We start from the raw sequence: 19754 nt of genomic DNA, 5'->3' as shown, positions 1-19754 counted from the left end.
TTCGGAACCGGCGGTTTGGTCGCTGTTTCGGTTTGAAAATTTTGAAACCTGAACCGAACCACGGTTCTAAAATTCACGGTTTCGGTTCGGAACCGTAATCGGCAGTTACGATTACGGTTTCGATTTTATCCGCCGGTTCGATAAACCTTGGGCAGATCTAGCTTTGATAGACAAAACGATAGGATAATTGTTCCAAAATACACAAATTTTGGTGTTCTGCATTTCAACTTTCAAACTTACCCAGAGAAACATGGTTTTATCTCGTTTCTTTTTTTTTTGGAAATTTCAACAGTTTTCATGTACTAACATCGAACTTACACGAATTTTTCTTCTTCTTTTTATATATTTATTTATTTATTTCCTCATATATCAAAATCAGAGCTAATATGATTACGTAGAAAATCAAGATTTCATTTGGATTGTGAGAAAAATAAAATTTCATATATTTTGAGACGAGTTTTTAAAATCCATGTGCCTAATACAAATTTTGTGTATATTTGAGACAATCAGATTAAAATAATATAGGCATGTAGGTAATATATGTAGTAGCGATCTACACAATATCACTTGGGTTAGTTGGTTTGGATAATTTATTTTAAAATTGGGTGAAAAGACTTCTGCTTCAGTTATTCTACTAAATTATTGAAATACAGTGTATAATGTATATACTTACTAATTTTATATTGCTTTAAAATTAGGCTTCTATTTCAATAGATGATCCTGCAATGAATGTAGCAAGATTTGAATTATATCCAAGATCAAGCTAACGTTGGTCAAGACTTCAGTCAATTAGTTATTAATAAATCAACTTTAACGAATTCGTATAATTATTATTTATCCAAATATAAAAAAATACATTCAAACACAAATTTAGTTAAACCTCTCTCTTTCTCTCTCTCTCTCTAACTAATGATGCTTCCAATTTTCGATCTACTAAACTGAAACCTGCAACAACAATCATTTTGATTCTTGTCCCCCTCAATTCCAGCTGAAGAAAATCTCTCTACCTAAAATAAAGTTTCGATTTCTCGATCCACTAAACTTAATTCAACGACAATAATCCAGTTTTCATACCGTGAATTTGATCTCAAGAAGACTAAAAGGTGACAAATGGCTGCAAGGTTGTATCCTCGATCTGTTGAGGAAGTTTTCAAGGATTTCAAGGGTCGAAGAGCTGCACTTATTAAAGCCCTTACCACAGGTATGCAATTGTAATTTTTTTACCTTGTTTTTGCCTGGGTTTAATTTATTGCTCAGTTACCTAATGTAGGTTTGTTCCTTGTTTATGCAGATGTTGAAGAATTTTACCAGCAGTGTGATCCTGGTAGTCTCCACATTTCTTCTTTAATTGCAGTGCTGCTCCGGTTCCCTTGTTTCCTATTTTTTTCTCTGCTTCTAGGTTAAAGTAGACAGTATTAGCGGTTGGCAATTGAAACTAAAAATATAATATATAACTGTCCCACGTCGGTATCAAGAGAAAACTGAAACTAGTAAGTTCCATTCGTTTTAGTTAGACACTTGTCTTGTATTGATTTGTAGATTCATTGGTTTGTTCTAGGATTTTTCGTGTTGCGCCTAGTTGGATTGAATTGAAAATGATTTCTCGAATGTCTCGTCTGAGTATTCTGGATTTTGGTTATTTTATTTTTAAGAATCGATTGAATTTTGCTCTACCGAGTTCTTGGTTTTGGTCTAATATATATTGTGTGTCTGCAATATATTGCTTCATATCAAGAAACTGCTTTGGTGTTACACAGTCACATGATTCTGTCTCTCAGGATTTACTTTTATTTACTAAAACTTCTACACCTTTTCTTGTTACCTGTAAAACATTAGGTTGCGTTTGTTTACAGGAGGCATGAGAATTTACAAATAATCCTATCTTAGAATGTTCTTTTACTTATTCTTAGAATTTTAACAATATCTTCTTATTTGTATTTTTTTCTTACTGCTGCTGGTATTGATTCTGCTCATGGGTTTGCTTCATAGATAGGGAGAATTTATGCCTATACGGACATCCTCATGGAGAATGGGAGGTCAATTTGCCTGTTGAAGAGGTGCCTCCTGAACTCCCCGAGCCTGCTTTGGGCATCAACTTTGCTAGAGATGGGATGCAAGAAAAAGACTGGCTAGCTCTTATTGCTGTCCACAGTGACTCATGGCTGCTTTCCGTTGCCTTTTATTTTGGTGCTAGATTTAGCATTGATAAAGCTGACAGGTAAGCCTTTGCTCTTTCTTCCTTTTCATTTCTTGTTCAACACTTTCTAACTAGTGCTTACCAATACCTAATCTTAAGACAAACAACAGCAGTGGACTAATCTTTTCAATATTAGCATGCAATTTATTGCATAGTAAAGTGCCTGTACACTGTCATTACTAGTCAGTTTATGCAACACTGTTATCATTGGGAGTAACTGGTTCCTCTTTGTATTTCCTGGCTTTGCCTTTTGTTATTGTTTAGATTTTCGAGTGGTTTGGAATTAGCACATAATGTTTGTAGATGCTACCAGTGCAGCTTGTATGTCATTTCTCTGTTCTGTTTTATACGTAGTATTGTGTAGTTTTTCCATATAGCTTGCTTAAGCTTCCATCAGTCCTTTTGCTCATCATTTGTGCAGGAAGCGGCTATTCAGCTTGATCAATGATCTTCCTACTGTATTTGAAGTTGGGACTGGGGCAGCAAAAAAACTACAGAAAGAAAAATCTCCAGTCTCAAACAGTAGCAGCAAATCCAAGTCGAATTCTTGTTAACGAGATCAACTCAAGCTCAACGGATGAAGTGATGAAGAGTGAAGAACTTACAACTAATCATGTGTTGGAGCTGAAGAAGAATTATGCAGAAGCATGCAAGGTCCCATGTCCTCAATTAGTCAATCCGATCTGGAAAGGAAGTTTGACTGGAGGATCTTGATTTACAGCTGGAGAGAGTTCGTGGCACCTAGTACATTTGGAACTGATTTGCTTTAAGTTTTCAGTTAAAGTATTTTGTCTCGTAATTAGTTTGTCTGATAGTCATGCTAGGTTTTGAGTTGATTCTAGACTCTTCTCTAGGATAGTATATATAGTGATACTACAATGGAATCAGTTGTAAAGTTGAATGAATCAATACAAAAAAAATACTTTACTTCTTTCTTCTCTATGTTTACTGTTTTAATGATTCGAATGGCAATTTCCAGTTTGACCATGTTCTCCAACATGGTATCAGAGCTTAGGCTCTGATCCTAGGCTCTTCCTCCTATCCTTACTCTTTTTTATTCTTTACCTTTTCTACTCCTATCCTTATCTCTTTCAAATGGCTGAAAGTGACACATCAGATGCTGGAGTGCTACAAGACACAAGATTCAATGTTTCATCACTGCAAATCTTCCCTAATCACCCTATGTCCATTAAGCTGTCTGATGATAATTACCTCATATGGAAGCAACATGTGCTATCCGCTGTGCGAGGATATGGTCTGGAGGGGTATCTTACTGGGGAACAAAGCCCTCCCCCTCGAATGATAACCCCCACTGGAGCCACAGAAGTTGTGCCAAACCCAGCATTTTCAAGCTGGAATATGCAAGACCAACGTTTATCCCATTGGCTGCAATCCTCTCTCTCTGAAAGCACCATGGTGATAGTTGTTGGCCTTAGCTCGAGCCAAGACATCTGGGAAGCATTGGAGGCAAATTTTTCCAGTCAGTCAAGAGCCAAAATTATGCAGTACAAACTGCAACTCCAAACAGTCAAGAAGGATGGACTCTCCATGAGGGCCTACCTAAACAAGGTTAAAAATTATTGTGATCTTCTTGGTGCTGCAGGTTGCAGAGTGATGCAGGATGACCATATTATGCATATTCTCTCTGGTTTGGGTCCTGACTATCACCCAGTGAGAGTGGCAATTACCTCAAGAGCAGAAGCTTGCTCCATTCAAGAAGCATCCTCCATTCTGCTTAGTTTTGAATCTGTGCTTGAAACAGAAAACTCAAGCACAATAAATTCAGATGGGTCTCTGCCCTCTGCAAACCTTGCTCAGTCAATGAATCAGAAGAGAGACTCTAACTACCGAGATGATGGAACCAAAACCTACAGCTACAGAAATGATGGTGGAGGCAGATCATCCAACTTCAGGGGAAGAGGGGGCAGAGGAGCAAGAGGTGGTGGCAGATTTGGTGGAAACAAACTCATTTGTCAACTATGCCAAAAACCAAACCATTCAGCTGACAAATGTTGGCATAGGTACGACAATCCACCTCAAATGAGAGCTCAAAATCAACAATCTTTTTCAAATGGTCCTGCTGCCAACATAGCTCACACCAGAGCCCAGCAGCCTTCACAGCTTGCCCCTTCTGAGTTTGCAGCAGATGGATCTTCCATTTCTTCTTGGTATCCTGATTCTGGAGCAACAAACCATATATCAAATGACTTCTCCAATCTGAATGTGGCCACAGAATATAATGGAGGTAAGCTTCTGCATTTAGGTGATGGTAATGGAATTCATATAGCACATATTGGTAATTCTATTTTCAAGTCAGCTTCTATTCCTACATCTAGATCTTTGTTCTTACATAATCTTCTCCATGTCCCTCAAATTTCAAAAAACTTGCTTAGTGTTTCTCAATTTGCCAAAGACAATAATGTTTATTTTGAATTTCATCCTTGCTTTTGTTTTGTGAGAGATCAGGTTACCAAGGAAATCATTCTAAAGGGAACCCTTGATGCTGGTCTCTATCACTTCTTTCTCCATAAATCTCCCTCAAGATCCAAGACTTCAAGAATTTCCCAAGCTTATTCATCCCCACAAAATAAGAACAAAAGCAGTGTTCCTGTTTCAAGTTCATCATTGTCTAGTTCAGTTTCTCATTCAGTTTTTTCCACTTCTAGTTCAACTTCTAGCTTAGATCTATGGCACAAACGTTTTGGTCACTGTGCTATTGATGTAGTAAAGAAGGCTCTCAATCACTGTAATATTTCTTTTGATTCTATTAAAGAAAACAGTCTTTGCCTTCCTTGCTCAGTTTCTAAAAGCCACAGATTACCATATATGGATTCCATTACTAAACACTCTAATTTTCTTGAGCTTATACATAGTGATGTGTGGGGGCCCTCCCCCATTACATCAAGAAATGGATTTAAATATTATGTAAGCTTTATTGATCATGCTAGTAGATTCACTTGGTTGTATTTGCTGAAAACAAAAGGAGAAGTAGAGCATGTCTTCAAGCAATTCAAAGTGATGGCAGAAAATCAATTGAATGCCAAGATTAAAATCTTGCAGAGTGATTGGGGAGGAGAGTTTCAAGGGCTATCTAAGTTTCTTCTTGAATCTGGAATTATCCACAAAGTGTCATGCCCCTACACTCCTCAGCAAAATGGTCTCGCCGAAAGGAAGCATAGACATGTAGTGGAAATGGGCTTGGCATTGTTAGCTCAATCTGGTCTTGCTAAACATTTTTGGGATGATGCTTTTGTCACTGCCACTTTCATTATAAACCGTTTGCCTACTCCTATCTTAAACTCTCTATCTCCCTTTGAAGTTCTTTTTAAGTGCAAGCCCAATTACTTTGATCTCAAGACATTTGGATGTCTCTGTTACCCCCACACCAGGCCCTACAATAAGCATAAACTTGATTTTAGATCATGTCCCGCTACTTTTCTTGGATTTAGTTCATCTCACAAAGGTTTCAAGGTGTTACTTCCCTCCGGTAAAGTTATAGTCACAAGAGATGTAATCTTTGATGAAAATGTTTTTCCATATAAGGTTCCTGCCTTAAATCCAATTCCTTCTCACTCATCTGCATCACCAACTCCACCCCCACCAGCAGTCTCTCCTCTACTTACTCATGCCCCTTCAGAAACTTCACTACAATCTGTCCCTTCTCACTCGAGAACATCTCCACCCAGTACACCACGACCTCCTGAAATCTCTCCAAATATACCTGCCAATCATTCATCTGTCTTCCCTATCTCTACTAATTCCTCACCAGCAAATGATTCACCCTCTGAGCATCCATCTTCATGTTCTTCTCCTCTTGATCCAGAACCTACTCCCAATCATAATGCTAAACCATGTCATCGAATGGTAACCAGAAGCAAAGCTGGAATTTTTAAGCCAAAAACATTCATCATCACCCTTGACTGTATTCCAAGATCTGCTCTAGAAGCTCTTTTGATCCCCATTTGGAAAGCGGCCATGCTTGCAGAATTCCTAGCTCTCATTCAAAATAAGACTTGGATTCTAACTCGGCTTCCACCAGGCAAAAATCTGATAGGGAATACTTGGGTATTCAAGATCAAAAAACATGCTGATGGTAGTGTAGCTAGGCACAAGGCAAGACTTGTTGCTCAAGGCTTTTCACAAGAGCCTGGCTTTGATTTTACTGAAACATTCAGTCCAGTTGTTAAACCTACAACCATTCGTTTGATCTTGTCTATAGCTGTTTCAGCGGGTTGGAAGATAACTCACTTAGATGTTAACAACGCTTTTTTGCATGGTGACTTGGAAGAAGAAATTTACATGAGGCAACCAATTGGTTTTGAGCAAGGTGATCCAACTCTTGTTTGTAAACTTAAAAAGTCTCTATATGGCTTGAAGCAAGCTTCAAGGTCCTGGTTTCTCACAATACAGGCAGCTCTCTTGGCTCTTGGTTTTTCTCAGTCAAAAGCAGATACATCTCTCTTTTACAGAATCTGTGGCAAAGAGATCACATATCTCCTTATTTATGTTGATGATATGCTCATCACTGGATCCTCTCCATCTGCTATCAGGACGGTCATCTCTCAGCTCAGTGATAAGTTTTCCTTAAAAGATCTAGGGGAAGTGAAGCACTTTCTTGGAGTTGAGGTTGCTTACACATCTCAAGGTCTTCACTTGAGCCAAGGATCCTACATCAGAGAGTTGTTGGAAAAGGTAAAAATGCTTGACTCTAAACCATTTCCCACTCCAATGCTGACTAACCTCAAGCTCTCTAAAAGTGAAGGAGATCCTTTCATAGATGGAAAACTTTATAGAAGCACGGTGGGAGCTTTGCAGTATGCTACTATAACTCGGCCAGAAATTAGTTTTTGTGTGAATAAGGTAAGTCAATTTATGGCTTCACCACTTGATACACATTGGAAAGCCGTAAAAAGAATATTGAGGTATTTAGCTGGAACAATGGACTATGGCCTTCATGTGCAGAATTCTGAATTCAAGTTAATTGCATTCTCTGACTCAGACTGGGCCGCTGACATGGATGACAGAAGATCAGTGAGTGGTTACTGTGTTTATTTTGGTAAGAATCTGATATCTTGGTGTTCGAAGAAACAATCTGTTGTGTCAAGATCTAGTACAGAAGCCGAATATAGGAGCTTGGCACAAGCTGTCTGTGAAGTAGCATGGATAATTTCTCTTCTTGGTGAATTGGGAGTTGAACTCTTAGGAATTCCCATGGTGTGGGTGGATAATATGAGCACCATAGCCTTGGCAAGTAATCCAGTTCTCCATGCGAGAACTAAACACATTGAGCTTGATCTTCACTTTGTGAGGGACAAAGTTAAAGAGAAGAGATTGGAACTGAGGTATGTTCCTACGACAGATCAGATTGCTGATGTTCTAACCAAACCGTTGGGATACCAATTCTTCTCGCGTCTTCGAAACAAAATGAGCATTTGTCCCTTATCCACGATTGAATTGAGGGGAAGTGTTAACGAGATCAACTCAAGCTCAACGGATGAAGTGATGAAGAGTGAAGAACTTACAACTAATCATGTGTTGGAGCTGAAGAAGAATTATGCAGAAGCATGCAAGGTCCCATGTCCTCAATTAGTCAATCCGATCTGGAAAGGAAGTTTGACTGGAGGATCTTGATTTACAGCTGGAGAGAGTTCGTGGCACCTAGTACATTTGGAACTGATTTGCTTTAAGTTTTCAGTTAAAGTATTTTGTCTCGTAATTAGTTTGTCTGATAGTCATGCTAGGTTTTGAGTTGATTCTAGACTCTTCTCTAGGATAGTATATATAGTGATACTACAATGGAATCAGTTGTAAAGTTGAATGAATCAATACAAAAAAAATACTTTACTTCTTTCTTCTCTATGTTTACTGTTTTAATGATTCGAATGGCAATTTCCAGTTTGACCATGTTCTCCAACAATTCTAAGCCGGTACTGTCTTCAATTCTTTGTTTCTAGTATTTCTTTTCTTTTTTCCTACTCCCATGCAGTATTTTTATAGACTTGCTCCCCATGTAGAGTTAACTTGGTAGTTTAGAAACCACATTCTTCAACTGCATTACATGTACCCATATTGGTATTTTTTTCTGGAATAAAGTATAGTTGGGGTCTCTAAATCCCACACTGCTTTGTTTCATTGAATTAGATCGCTATACTTTCATCTGTAAGAATGAGGTTCCTATTTCATGTAGGCGCACAATGGCATAGTTCTAGACATAAACGATAAATGGTGAATTCAAGTACATGGAATTGATTCTCCTATTGTTAATGTTAAACTTCTTAATGGTATCAATTTTTGCTCGTGCTCTAATGAAATACACAACCAACTCTCAGATTAAAGTTTCAAAGCCACAGCCAAAAGACGAGGAAGAGCTGGACGAGGAAGAAGATGACGAACATGGGGAGACATTGTGTGGCGCCTGTGGGGATAACTATGCATCAGATGAGTTCTGGATATGCTGCGACATATGTGAGAAGTGGTTCCATGGCAAGTGTGTCAAAATTACTCCTGCCAAAGCCGAGCAGATCAAGCAATATAAGTGCCCATCGTGCAGCAACAAGAGACCTCGCCCCTGAGATGGAATACTGATCTCTCAACTCGCCTCCCAACAATTCCGGCCACCGCCTCGGTTTGACTAGACTCCTCTCCTGTTCAAGTATTACATTTGGTGCTTTAACCTGTGAATGCCAATCAATGCAAATGCAGACATTGTGGTTGCTGGTTCTCTCTTGGTATAGCATTATCTATTGTTAGCTTCAGCAGTAGTCCCCAGATTTTGTTGGATTATCATATGCTTCTCTTTAATGGGATTTTTTAGCTTTGACAAATGTTTGGTTTGAAAATAAGTTAAAATGTAAATGATTCTATACAATACCTATAATTTCTCACTTAGGCCTGTCAAAATGGATATCGGGTATTGGATACCCCATACCCGAAAATTTGGGTTTCGGATCGGGATCGGGATCGGGTATTGGGTTATTGGGATTTTCGGGTATCGGGTACTGTCAAAATGGATATCGGGTATTGGATACCCGATACCCAAACCCGAAAAAATTGGGTAATTGGATACCCGATACCCGAAAAATCGGGTTTTGGATCGGGATCGGGTATTGGGTTATTGGGATTTTCGGGTATCGGGTTACCCGAAAATCCGAAAAAATATATAATTTTAATAATGATTTATTTAATTTGTCAATTTATTATTTACTTATTGACTTTGACTCAATTAATCAATTTGAATTTAGGGAATTAGGGATCTACACATTTTAAACTCCCTTCTGCTCCCTGTCTGACTCTCACTCTGTCTCCCTCTCTCGGCTGCGGGCTGCCACTCACCCACGACCCACCAACGAGCACCACCGCCTGCACCGACGAGCTTGTCGTCTTCTCCTCGGCTCCTCCCTCTCCCTCACGCAGACGCAGTCCGCCAAGCCCTCTCCGGCTCTCCCTCTCGGCCCACGCCGCCCAAGCAGTGGCCGCCCCGCCCCCGCCGCCGCCATCTGAAGATTGAAGAAGGTATACATACATTATCCTTATGTGTTTACATTATGCTTATTTGTTGAATTATACACTTTCTAAAATAGCCATAGTTAATTAACAAATTAAGCAATTCCTGTAGCTGTTTTGAACTTGAATTATACACATTATAATTAAGCAATTTGTAAGTATTTAACAAGTTGGAACTTGGGAAAAATATGAAAAAAAAACAAAGATTTTTTTTTAATCGGGATCGGTACCCGGTTTTTCGGGACTGGATACCCGAAATCATTTTCGGATCGGGTATCGGGTAGCAAATTTTGGGTTTTTGGGATCGGGTATCCGAAAATTTTGGGTCGAATACCCACGGGTACCCGATTTGACACTCAATAATTCTATGTCTACCAACAAAAAATACTTTATAAGAGTGGACGATACAAATTTTAACGTGGAATTGGCCAAAATATTTTGAACTTTACATGAATAGACACATCACTATAGGTGAATTAACTCTAATTGAATGTAATAATGGTGAAGGTATACGAGGGCACACATTTTTGCCCACATTAAATGATACGAGAAGAACTCATTACCTCTATTTTGATTTTTGAACACATGAAGACTTGGAAGCAACAGTACCGACCCTAATTACGAAGACTTGGGAGTCAACTTGACAAAGTGAAAACACTATTTTTGAAGATAAAATCCAATCACACACTATGTGATTACAAAGTTCCAAAACAAACATTTGTGGTGGAAAATAAATTAAAAAGCAACCGAAGAACCTATACATGAAAAATCAAAATCAAAATAATTATCTCCTTTCAAATAATTTCACAAGTCTAAAAGGGCGGCCATGAAGCCCTATATAAATGACCATCACTAAACTAATTGAAACAAAAGCATATAGTATAAAGAAAAAAGAAAATGAGGAAGAATTTAGTGTATGAAAAGAAGATAGGAGTAGTAGTAGCAATGTTGATGTTGGTGATCATAAATGTAGATGGTCAGAACATATGCAACATGTCAGGGGAGGATCTGATGGCGTGCAAGCCATCGGTGACTCCACCGAGGCCGCCACCGCCATCGGCAAAGTGCTGCTCTGCCCTGTCTCATGCTGATATAAGGTGCCTTTGCTCCTACAAGAACTCAAAGCTGCTGCCATCCCTTGGAATAGACCCTAATCTTGCCTTACAGCTTCCTGATAAGTGCAAACTCCCTCATCCATCTCATTGCTAGCCTACCCCACCCTAAGTCTCCTGATCGCAGATGGACTAAAATAGCAAATCGGGACTCTAATCTGAATATATATAGTATTATAGTTTATACATAGCATGAAATAGCATGTGTGTAATCACTAATTCTCTATTACCATCCTTGCTTAGAATTATAATTAATGTTGTATTTTTATTTTTATTATATGAAGTAATAAAAATTACTAGTAATTATATTGTATAAAGTAAACTCTTCGTGATTGCTCTTGATTGCTCTTAACGTGTAACCTAAACCCGACCCAAACACGACCCGACCCAACCCATTGTTTTAGTCAAAAATCGGCCGTTGACCGTTAGTTTTTAACGAAAATGTTGACGGAGGACCAAAATGATCAAAATTCCATATGTGCAGGACCAAAATGATCAAATATCCATATGTGCAGGACTAAAAAATCCAAAAGATAATGTTGACCGTTAGTTTTTAACGGAAATATTGACGGAGGACCAAAATGATCAAATGTCCATATGTGCAGGACCAAAAAATCCAAAAGATAATGTTTAGGACCAAAATCGTAAAATGGCTATATGTTCAGGACCAATTTTGGCCTTTACTCTAAAAAAAATTGAAAAATTATAATTTTGTATACTATTGTAATTATAAAATTATGATATTTATATGATTTAAATGACAACCATTCATTTAGACAATAATATCTAAGATTTTAAATTAATTATTTTTATCTATACATGTAAGATTTAGTAACAACCAATGTAACAATAATCAAACACAAAAAGTTCCTAAATTAAGTAATCCTCTCTTTTTCTATATTACATTACTAAAAACCATCCTCATGCACACTTTTCAAGTCCATGAAGACAAAAAACAATATGGACTGATTATGTAAAAATGAGAAAATATTAATGTAAAAAGCTACAGTGGAAATGGAGAATCAAGGTTTGGTTTTGATATTCCTCTTAGACTTCAAGTCTATCACAATTACAGAGATGTTATCTTTGCTCCCTGCCTGCAGGGCCAGCTGGCAGAGGTACTCCGCTGCCGATTGGGCCGCCGGGTCGATACCTTGTCCTCGATCTGCCAACGGGTCCGTCCCGTTCTTCTTGTGCCAGATCAGAATGCGTTTCCTCGCCACTTCACACACTTCCTCGTTTGTCATCACATCCCACAGCCCGTCACTGGCCAGGATGAGACAGTCGTCCTCTCTGTTCCGAGGGACAAACATTACCTCCGGCTCGGGTATGATCCACGGCTTTAAGTATCTATCACCTGAGAAGAGCGTCCGAGGTTAGTGAAAGTTCAGTTGTATAACTACATGAATAATGCACGAGAAAGAGCGGGAACCAGACTCGAGATGAAAGTCGAACGTGTCCCTAATTAACGTTGTTCAATTCGAACCAAGCCCCCGTGAGATCCTTAAGAAATACTAGTAATGAACATACAATTTTGAGTAATATTCATTTTCCAATTATTGAGAGCTTTCAAACACCGGTTAAGAAAATTATCTCAATTCGATCTTACTACCAGAAATTGCACAATAAAGCATGAAGAATTCTATAAAAGGCACAAGAAATTATCTTTTTTGGCATAAAACTGGAATAAAATAGACCTACCTATAGACCTTGACATAGCAAGAACACCAAAAACACGGTGGCCGTTCCACGATATGACCTTGCCTCCGGATGCCTCAATTCTAGCATATTCATCCTCTCGACTTGGCTGGCAGATAAATTAAACGAAAAATGAGAACATAACGCCAACAGACTTCAAGAACAACAAGCAATAAGATGCAAGCTTACTTTGTGATCAACTGACAACGGGATTGCTTCTTTACCACGGTAGAGTACAGCCCTTGAATCTCCACAGTTGGCAACTATAATATGGGATGATGACAAAACTGCAACCACAGCAGTTGATCCGACGGTCTCCGGGGCAAGAGGTTCGACAATGCAATCCTCTTCAATATCCACTTGAGGGCTGCCCTCTACCGGCTTGCCCCCAACTTCATCGTCGACTTTTAGAAAGCAATCTGTGAAAATCCTCTCCCACTGGACCTGCCTAGTGTCCTTGGTGCTCCCTTCTACCACTTTACACTCGTTCAATTCCTCCACCAAAGCCCAGTGAATACGATCACGACAGTAATTTGCAACCTACAAAATCAAGTTCCAATAGTAATTAGCAGACAACACATTTTTCACACCACAGAACAATTATGAAAACATTAATCTTTTGTGTTGATCGACAAATAACAACACTGCACCTGAGATCCACCATGGCCATCATAAACTGCGAAAAAATGAGACGTCAGTTGATTCAGAGTCTGACTTATTCCATCGTTTCCATGGTCACCAATAAATAGCTTCACCGGGATTTTCATGAAATGTGGTGCGACCATAAGAGCATCTTCCATCTCGGGCCTATGTCCACATATCGACACTGACCCCCAGAGTGGCACACAGTCCAGCTCAAAAACACTCTTAACACCGCCTTTGCCCGGGTTTTTCTGGCAGGGCAGTTTAACAGAAACGAGGGATTCTTTAATTGCAGGTCCACTCGAACACTCACCCGTTGGCATGCCTTTCTCCTCCACACTAATCACCTTGGCAACCAGCTGGCCATTCTCCACGCCCTCAATCTCAACAGCAATCGGCACACTTGTCTCTGAAGCAGAAACAAGCGGCACAGCTATATTCGAGCCATGATGTAGGGGTAGCAACTCTACACCACCTATAAAGCTAGTGTCCGCACCAAACAAGATAATTTCGTCTTCCTCACTATCGTGAGCATTACTACCTTCCGCCTGGCTGCTCTCGTTAACCAGTGCCGTGTCTAACATGCCATCCACCTCAGTTTTCACACGATTAAAACCAGCATCCCAGCCGAACGATGGATCAGACAGCAAGGTTGCTGTCTCCGTCACTAATTTGAGTCGAGCAATCTCCATATGGCTTGAAATCGCGGGATTCTCGCACACAGGATTGCCTAAACCAAATGTAACCGCGACTGCTGCAGGAGATATCTCTTCCATCATCGCAATACCAACCCGATTTAAGGCGACAAACCTATTTCAGGTTCTCGAAATCGATCTTTTCGTGCAGCAAAGCTAACCTTAGAGGAATCAAAAGTTTTACCAATTGGATCAATACCCACAAAATGGAGCAATTCTTGAAGAACTAAACAAAAAAGGACAAAAGGAAGAGATTGAAACTAATGACCTTTCATCAAAAGTGAAAGAGGTAAATAGGGATCTAGGAGTCAAACATAGGATGCATTAAACATACTTCCAAAAACAGAAATTTTAAGGATTGGAATCAAGACCACAAAAAAACAACAACAAACTTAACAACCAAGATCCCAATCTACAATCACCAACACTTATATACTCACGAGAATCAAGAAAAGGACAAAAAATGTCAAACCCTTATCCATAGCTGCAACGAGGGAGTAGTCATGAAAACAAACCTAGGAAAAGGGAAAACCTGCCCCCACAAGATTCACAAGAACCCCCAAAAGATGTCAACTTTTTTGACACATGGAGATATATATGGATTTCATGGATCTAAGGCAAACCCTCTCAGCCTCTTGAAAAAAAGAACGCATTTTTTCAATTGAGTATTCACCTTTTCTCAATCAAGATTCATTCCGCAAAAATAAATTCCGAATACCAACAAATTACAACAAAAACTACAAAAGGGAATGATGCCGCCGCAGCAAAGATTCAATCTTTATACTCAGAAAATGGATTCGAGATTCGAGTGAAAGGGCTCTTACTTACAAATATTGAATTGACACACCACAAACAAATCAATAACTCAAGGGCTGAAAGCATGCTCAGCAATATTGCTCCTCCTCAGCTAATTTTTCAATTTTTCGTTTTCATTTTTGAGCTGGTGAGAGGAGAGAGAGAGAGAGAGGGAGGGAGTTGGAGCAGCTGTGGAAAAGCATTTACTAATTGCGTTACATCTTCATTGGACACGTGTAGATGCAATTATCTAATTCCAATCAATGCATCTGTAGAAAAAGAACAAAAATAAATTAGGCAAAAAACAAAAAAACAACAGCAATTATTAGTGCATAGAATATGGAAAAAGGAGTCATGGACTTTTCATGATACAGACTTCAAGAACACCACGTGTCCTTGCTCGTCCTAGAAGGTAAACCATCTCCTTAGAATTATTTAAAAATAATCATTTCACATTTTGCAGCAATGACATAGCAAGTTCCATTCTGGGCATAAAAATTAGCTTCATTTTTAGTTACATTCAATACTTTTTATTTCAGCCACAAATACATAATAAAAGCAGCCTAATTTTCAGTCATAATTCATTTCACGAATTTTGATAATTTTTATGCTAATTTTTAAATTATAGAACAAATAAAATTATAAAATATTACTAGAAAACAAACCTTAAAATTTATTATCCACATAGTTGATTCTTTGTCCGAGGACAACTACTCTTCGAGAATTTGTTGGTCATTTGCTCTCCAAGGCAATCAAGTCCATCCAACTCTCAGATGGAGCGGAGGCTCCCAGAACTGAAACTCACATAACATATTCAAGAAAGTTAACCATAAGAATTTTCGAGTGCCCCGTCAACCTTCATGAAAATTCTTTCAATTCAATCCAATTCACCATGAAATATTCACATAAACCGTGTCCATTAATAATCCAATCTAAATCATTAATCCTATTCAACAATAAAGTAATTTAATGAAATTTGTTAGAGATTTGAGCAAAATGACCATAATTTTTACTATCAGACTCATATTAATATTTTTAAATTTTTTATCCTTCAAAACTCAACAAACTTATAAAAGTAATAGATGTTCGACTAAAAAAGACGAAGACAATATCAACATTAAAAGTAATTGTAACTCATAATATTTTTAAATTTTTTATCCTTCAAAAGTCAACAAACTTATAAAAGTAATAGATGTTCGACTAATATTATGCAATATTCAATCAAATCAAGCTAAGTCTAACCTTTAAAAATGTGTAAAATTTGAGTGTACTAGCCGCCATATCCGTTGTCAGTGTGGTGAAGAATAACGCCGTGGAAAAATCTTTGGGAATAAATGTATAAACACCCTTTAGATTCTAAACCCTAAGACCATCCACAATAGCGCCCAGCGGACCGCCCAGCCGAGCGCCGGCGCTGGGCGGTCTATTGCAGTCGCCCAGCGGACGAATGGAAAGAGAAACCGCGCAGCGCTGGGCGGTTTCGTGGCGCTGGGCGATCCGCTCGGCGATATTGCAGCGCCCGGATCGCCCAGCGCACCGCCTAGCGCGAAATTTAAATTTTTTTTTCCGAAACACTATATATACGCGTTTTGCTCGTCATTTTCATTCGCACCACTTGTTTTAACGAGTACTCTCTCTATCTTAATTTCTGTACAAGAGCAACAACGCGAAATGAATAACGCTGATGGTGGTAGCGGAGGGGATGCTGAGGAGTACGCCTGTATTATCATGCACAACATAATTGTCGAATATGAAGGTGGCGAACTGACCAATTGGGTCAACGACGATAATGAAGCCGGTCCAAGCCACGGCGTGGCCGCCCCCAACTTACGGAGTGGGGTACCTCACGATGAAGCCGGCCTCCTACAAGCACATGCCGACATGCGCCAAACGACGGCTCATATTCGACTCCAAAAGGATTTAATTGAAGAGTTATGGGCGCGGAGGATTGACCGCCTTTAGTTTTTTTTAATTATGTAATTTTTTTTAATTAATGTATTTTTTAAATTTTATTAATATTAGTGAATTTTCTTGTTTTTGTGTCGTAAATTTAATTCCGTATATTGTGTGATTGTTAATTATTTCATTTTGTATATATTTGTTAATAGTGATGTGGATAGTATGTGGCTAGGCTATGGCTGGGCTATTGCTGGGCTATTTGCTTGTTTTGATGATGTGGCAGGAGGATTTTTAGTGCTGATGATGTGGCAGTGGCTAGGTTATGGCTGGGCTATTGCTGGGCTATTGCTGGGCTATTCCTATTGTGGATGGCCTAATGAAACAGTTTTTATCAATAGTTTAATTTATGTATCTTCCTAGGGCTGGCAAAATATACCGTAATACCGAAATACCGCACTTATCGTACCGAAAAAATACCGAAAATACCAAATTTGTGATATACCGCAAGTTGCGGTACGGTAAAGGTATAGATTTTCCTATATGTTGTATTTAAAATTTATATAAAAAATGTATTTAAAATTTATATAAAAAAATAGTTAATATGTTAAAATCCCTAACCATACTTTCATATTTTAGTTCAACTGCCCTCAACCCCAAACATACATATGCAAAGATGCAAATCAAGTCCACTGTATAGATTTGATTATGGTGTAGTTTTAATCTTTTGGAAATTATTTAAATAAGTGAAATTTTATTTTAATTATTTGGCTATAATAGAATTTTTTTGGTATGAAACACAAGTATTACGGTATGTCATACCTTATTTTGGTATACCGTACTCGATATGCCATACCTTATTTCGGTATAATGTAAAAGTACAGTATACCGCAATACGGTATGGTATACCGCATAGACGGTATGGTAACGGTATCGAAAATAATCATACCGAATTTTGCGGTATACCGCAATGAGGTATACCGAAAAATTCAGTAAGATATAGGTATGATATTTTCTCATGCCGCAATTTGCGGTACGGTATGCGGTATGACATTTTGAGTGCGGTATATCGTACCGTGCCACCCCTATATCTTCCTGCTCATTTTTACAAATGCCAATTCATCACCCATATCATTTTTAATAAGCTGGAAATTGACCTTGGAAATTAGCATCGCAACTGAAGTTTGTGATATATTTACCGAATTAGAAAATTCATGGAAAAAAATTAATTTGTTAAAAGTTACATGCTCCAATAATCCTATTATTTATCATTCATTTTTATGTTTAATAGCAATAACATCATTTCAAACATCATTTAATTGTTTTGACAAATAAGTGAATCGTTTTTTTTTTTGAGTTTGTCATATTAATTGAGAATCATTTTTTACAAAATTCAGCACATTTGATACTTTATCTCATTCTTATTTTTTATTCTATTACCATTTATTGTTTATATTTTGTTCTATCTTCACTTAATATACAAAACATCACTTTTTTTGTAATTACCAAGTGTATTCATTAGTGGGCCCAATGATTATTTTCCGCGACAATTTGTGGGCAACTCATGGATAGGACAACTGACCCAAGGATTTAAGGCTACTCCAAGCACCTCATGCGCGCTAATTTGGAGGCACTTCATGGGTGGGACAGCTGGCCCAAAAATTTAAGACTACTCCATACCCAAAGGCAAGAATCGATCGCCTGACCATATGGTCATGAGTGGAATTAAGAATGAACGAGTCTCATGCCACTCGATCACACACATCGGGTTAATATCACTTTTTAAAATCTAGTACTTACAAAAATTGCATCATTTTAAGACGAAGTAAATAGTAAAAATGGCTCAATTATATTATAAGTAGAAAATAAAATTACGCCAAAATAAAATAATAAAAATATGGTGAAAAAAAAGGGTGAAAGAAAAACAAATATTGGAGAAAAATGTGGTTGCATTTGCATTGGAGGTAGCGAAAAGCAGCAACCGCCATCCGCGGTGGTGGTGCGCCGCAGATGGCGAACTCACCGACGAGTGGGGCTTCGACGGTGGTGGCTGTGGACCGAGACAAGAACAGCCAACACGCCCTGCGATGGGCCCTCGACAATTTGAGGTTGAAGGAGACCATCATTGTCCGACTTCCTTAGCGTCCACTCCATCAAGAATATAGTCCTCGGTGCTTCCAGCCGAGGCGCCATATCCAGGTTACGATACATATAGTGAAGCTCGATTGATCACTCAATCAACTCAACTCAACTAAACGCTTCTTATTTCTGATGGCAGGGCATTTAGCACCACAGTTCTGCTCCGTATACTCCGTATCTGTTGGAAATCGAGATCGGAGCAAAAACGAAATGGAACAACAAGAACACGAGGATATACGTGGTTCGGCGTAAGCCTACGTCCACGGGAGAATAACGATTCGATTTACTTCAATCACGATCAAGAACTACAATCATACAACAAGATCACACACTCAAGAATAAGCTACTCTCTTCTTCGCATATGAACTCGCATCAAACCAAAGACTATACAAGCTAATTCCTCACAAAGATAGCGTGTATCTCTCACTCTAGCTATTGGTTGTTGTTATGATCTCTCAGCTGATTTCTCTCTCTCGTTTCTTCTCAAATGAACTCCTTGGATTGCAGCAATATTTATAGGGATTGTATCATGCAGTTGAAACTGCCATGAATGTGTAACAGCTTTAATAGCCGTTGCATAACAGAGTTTTGAACTCAAACCTCTTGACCATGTGTCGCACACTCCACGCTCGGTTCCGATGCACCCTCACTCGTTGTTATCATCACAAAACTCCTAACAATCCTCCACCTTTTGAGATGATACAACACTTCTTTCGATCATCTTGAACTTTGTCGATCTCATGTCCGAGTAGCGCCAATCTTGACTATTCTTGTCAGCATCCTGACCCCAAGAATCATCCCCAGATCCTCCTCCATCACTTCCTTGATCAGCCACAACGCCCCCACCGGACGATCGCCTCCACCGGACGATAAAACATCCACCTAATCTGAATCTTCCCCGTTCAGAATTGGAGTTGCTGATCCCTAGAGATATGACACATCTCTCATGAGTGATAACCGAATTTCTGTCAAGATTATGCCACCTTCATCGCTTAGGATGACACGGCTGTTGCACCTCTCTCACGGACAATTCAACAAACACAAACAAAGCTTCACAGCCTCCTCCAAATTGCATTC

At 38.8% G+C, this 19754-nt stretch overlaps 1 protein-coding gene and 1 pseudogene across 1 annotated transcript; one reads left to right on the top strand and one right to left on the bottom strand.

Moving 5' to 3' along the window:
- The first annotated feature begins 857 nt into the window (after positions 1-857).
- LOC121744427 lies at positions 858-9021 on the top strand (annotated as a pseudogene).
- A 2578-nt stretch (positions 9022-11599) lies between these two features.
- LOC121745250 (protein phosphatase 2C 16-like) lies at positions 11600-14864 on the bottom strand. The gene is made up of 5 exons (XM_042139076.1): positions 14676-14864; positions 13161-14008; positions 12700-13050; positions 12514-12619; positions 11600-12169 (listed from the first exon to the last, which is right to left on the bottom strand). The coding sequence occupies exons 2-5, from the start codon at positions 13929-13931 to the stop codon at positions 11835-11837; spliced, it is 1563 nt and encodes a 520-aa protein (XP_041995010.1). The 5' UTR covers positions 13932-14008; positions 14676-14864; the 3' UTR covers positions 11600-11834.
- Between the last annotated feature and the right edge of the window lie 4890 nt (positions 14865-19754).

Source organism: Salvia splendens, chromosome 8, assembly GCF_004379255.2.
Source record: "Salvia splendens isolate huo1 chromosome 8, SspV2, whole genome shotgun sequence".
NCBI classification, from domain to species: domain Eukaryota; kingdom Viridiplantae; phylum Streptophyta; class Magnoliopsida; order Lamiales; family Lamiaceae; genus Salvia; species Salvia splendens.
The sequence above is the reverse complement of the archived record's forward strand: the minus strand, read 5'-3'. Positions and strand labels throughout refer to the sequence as shown.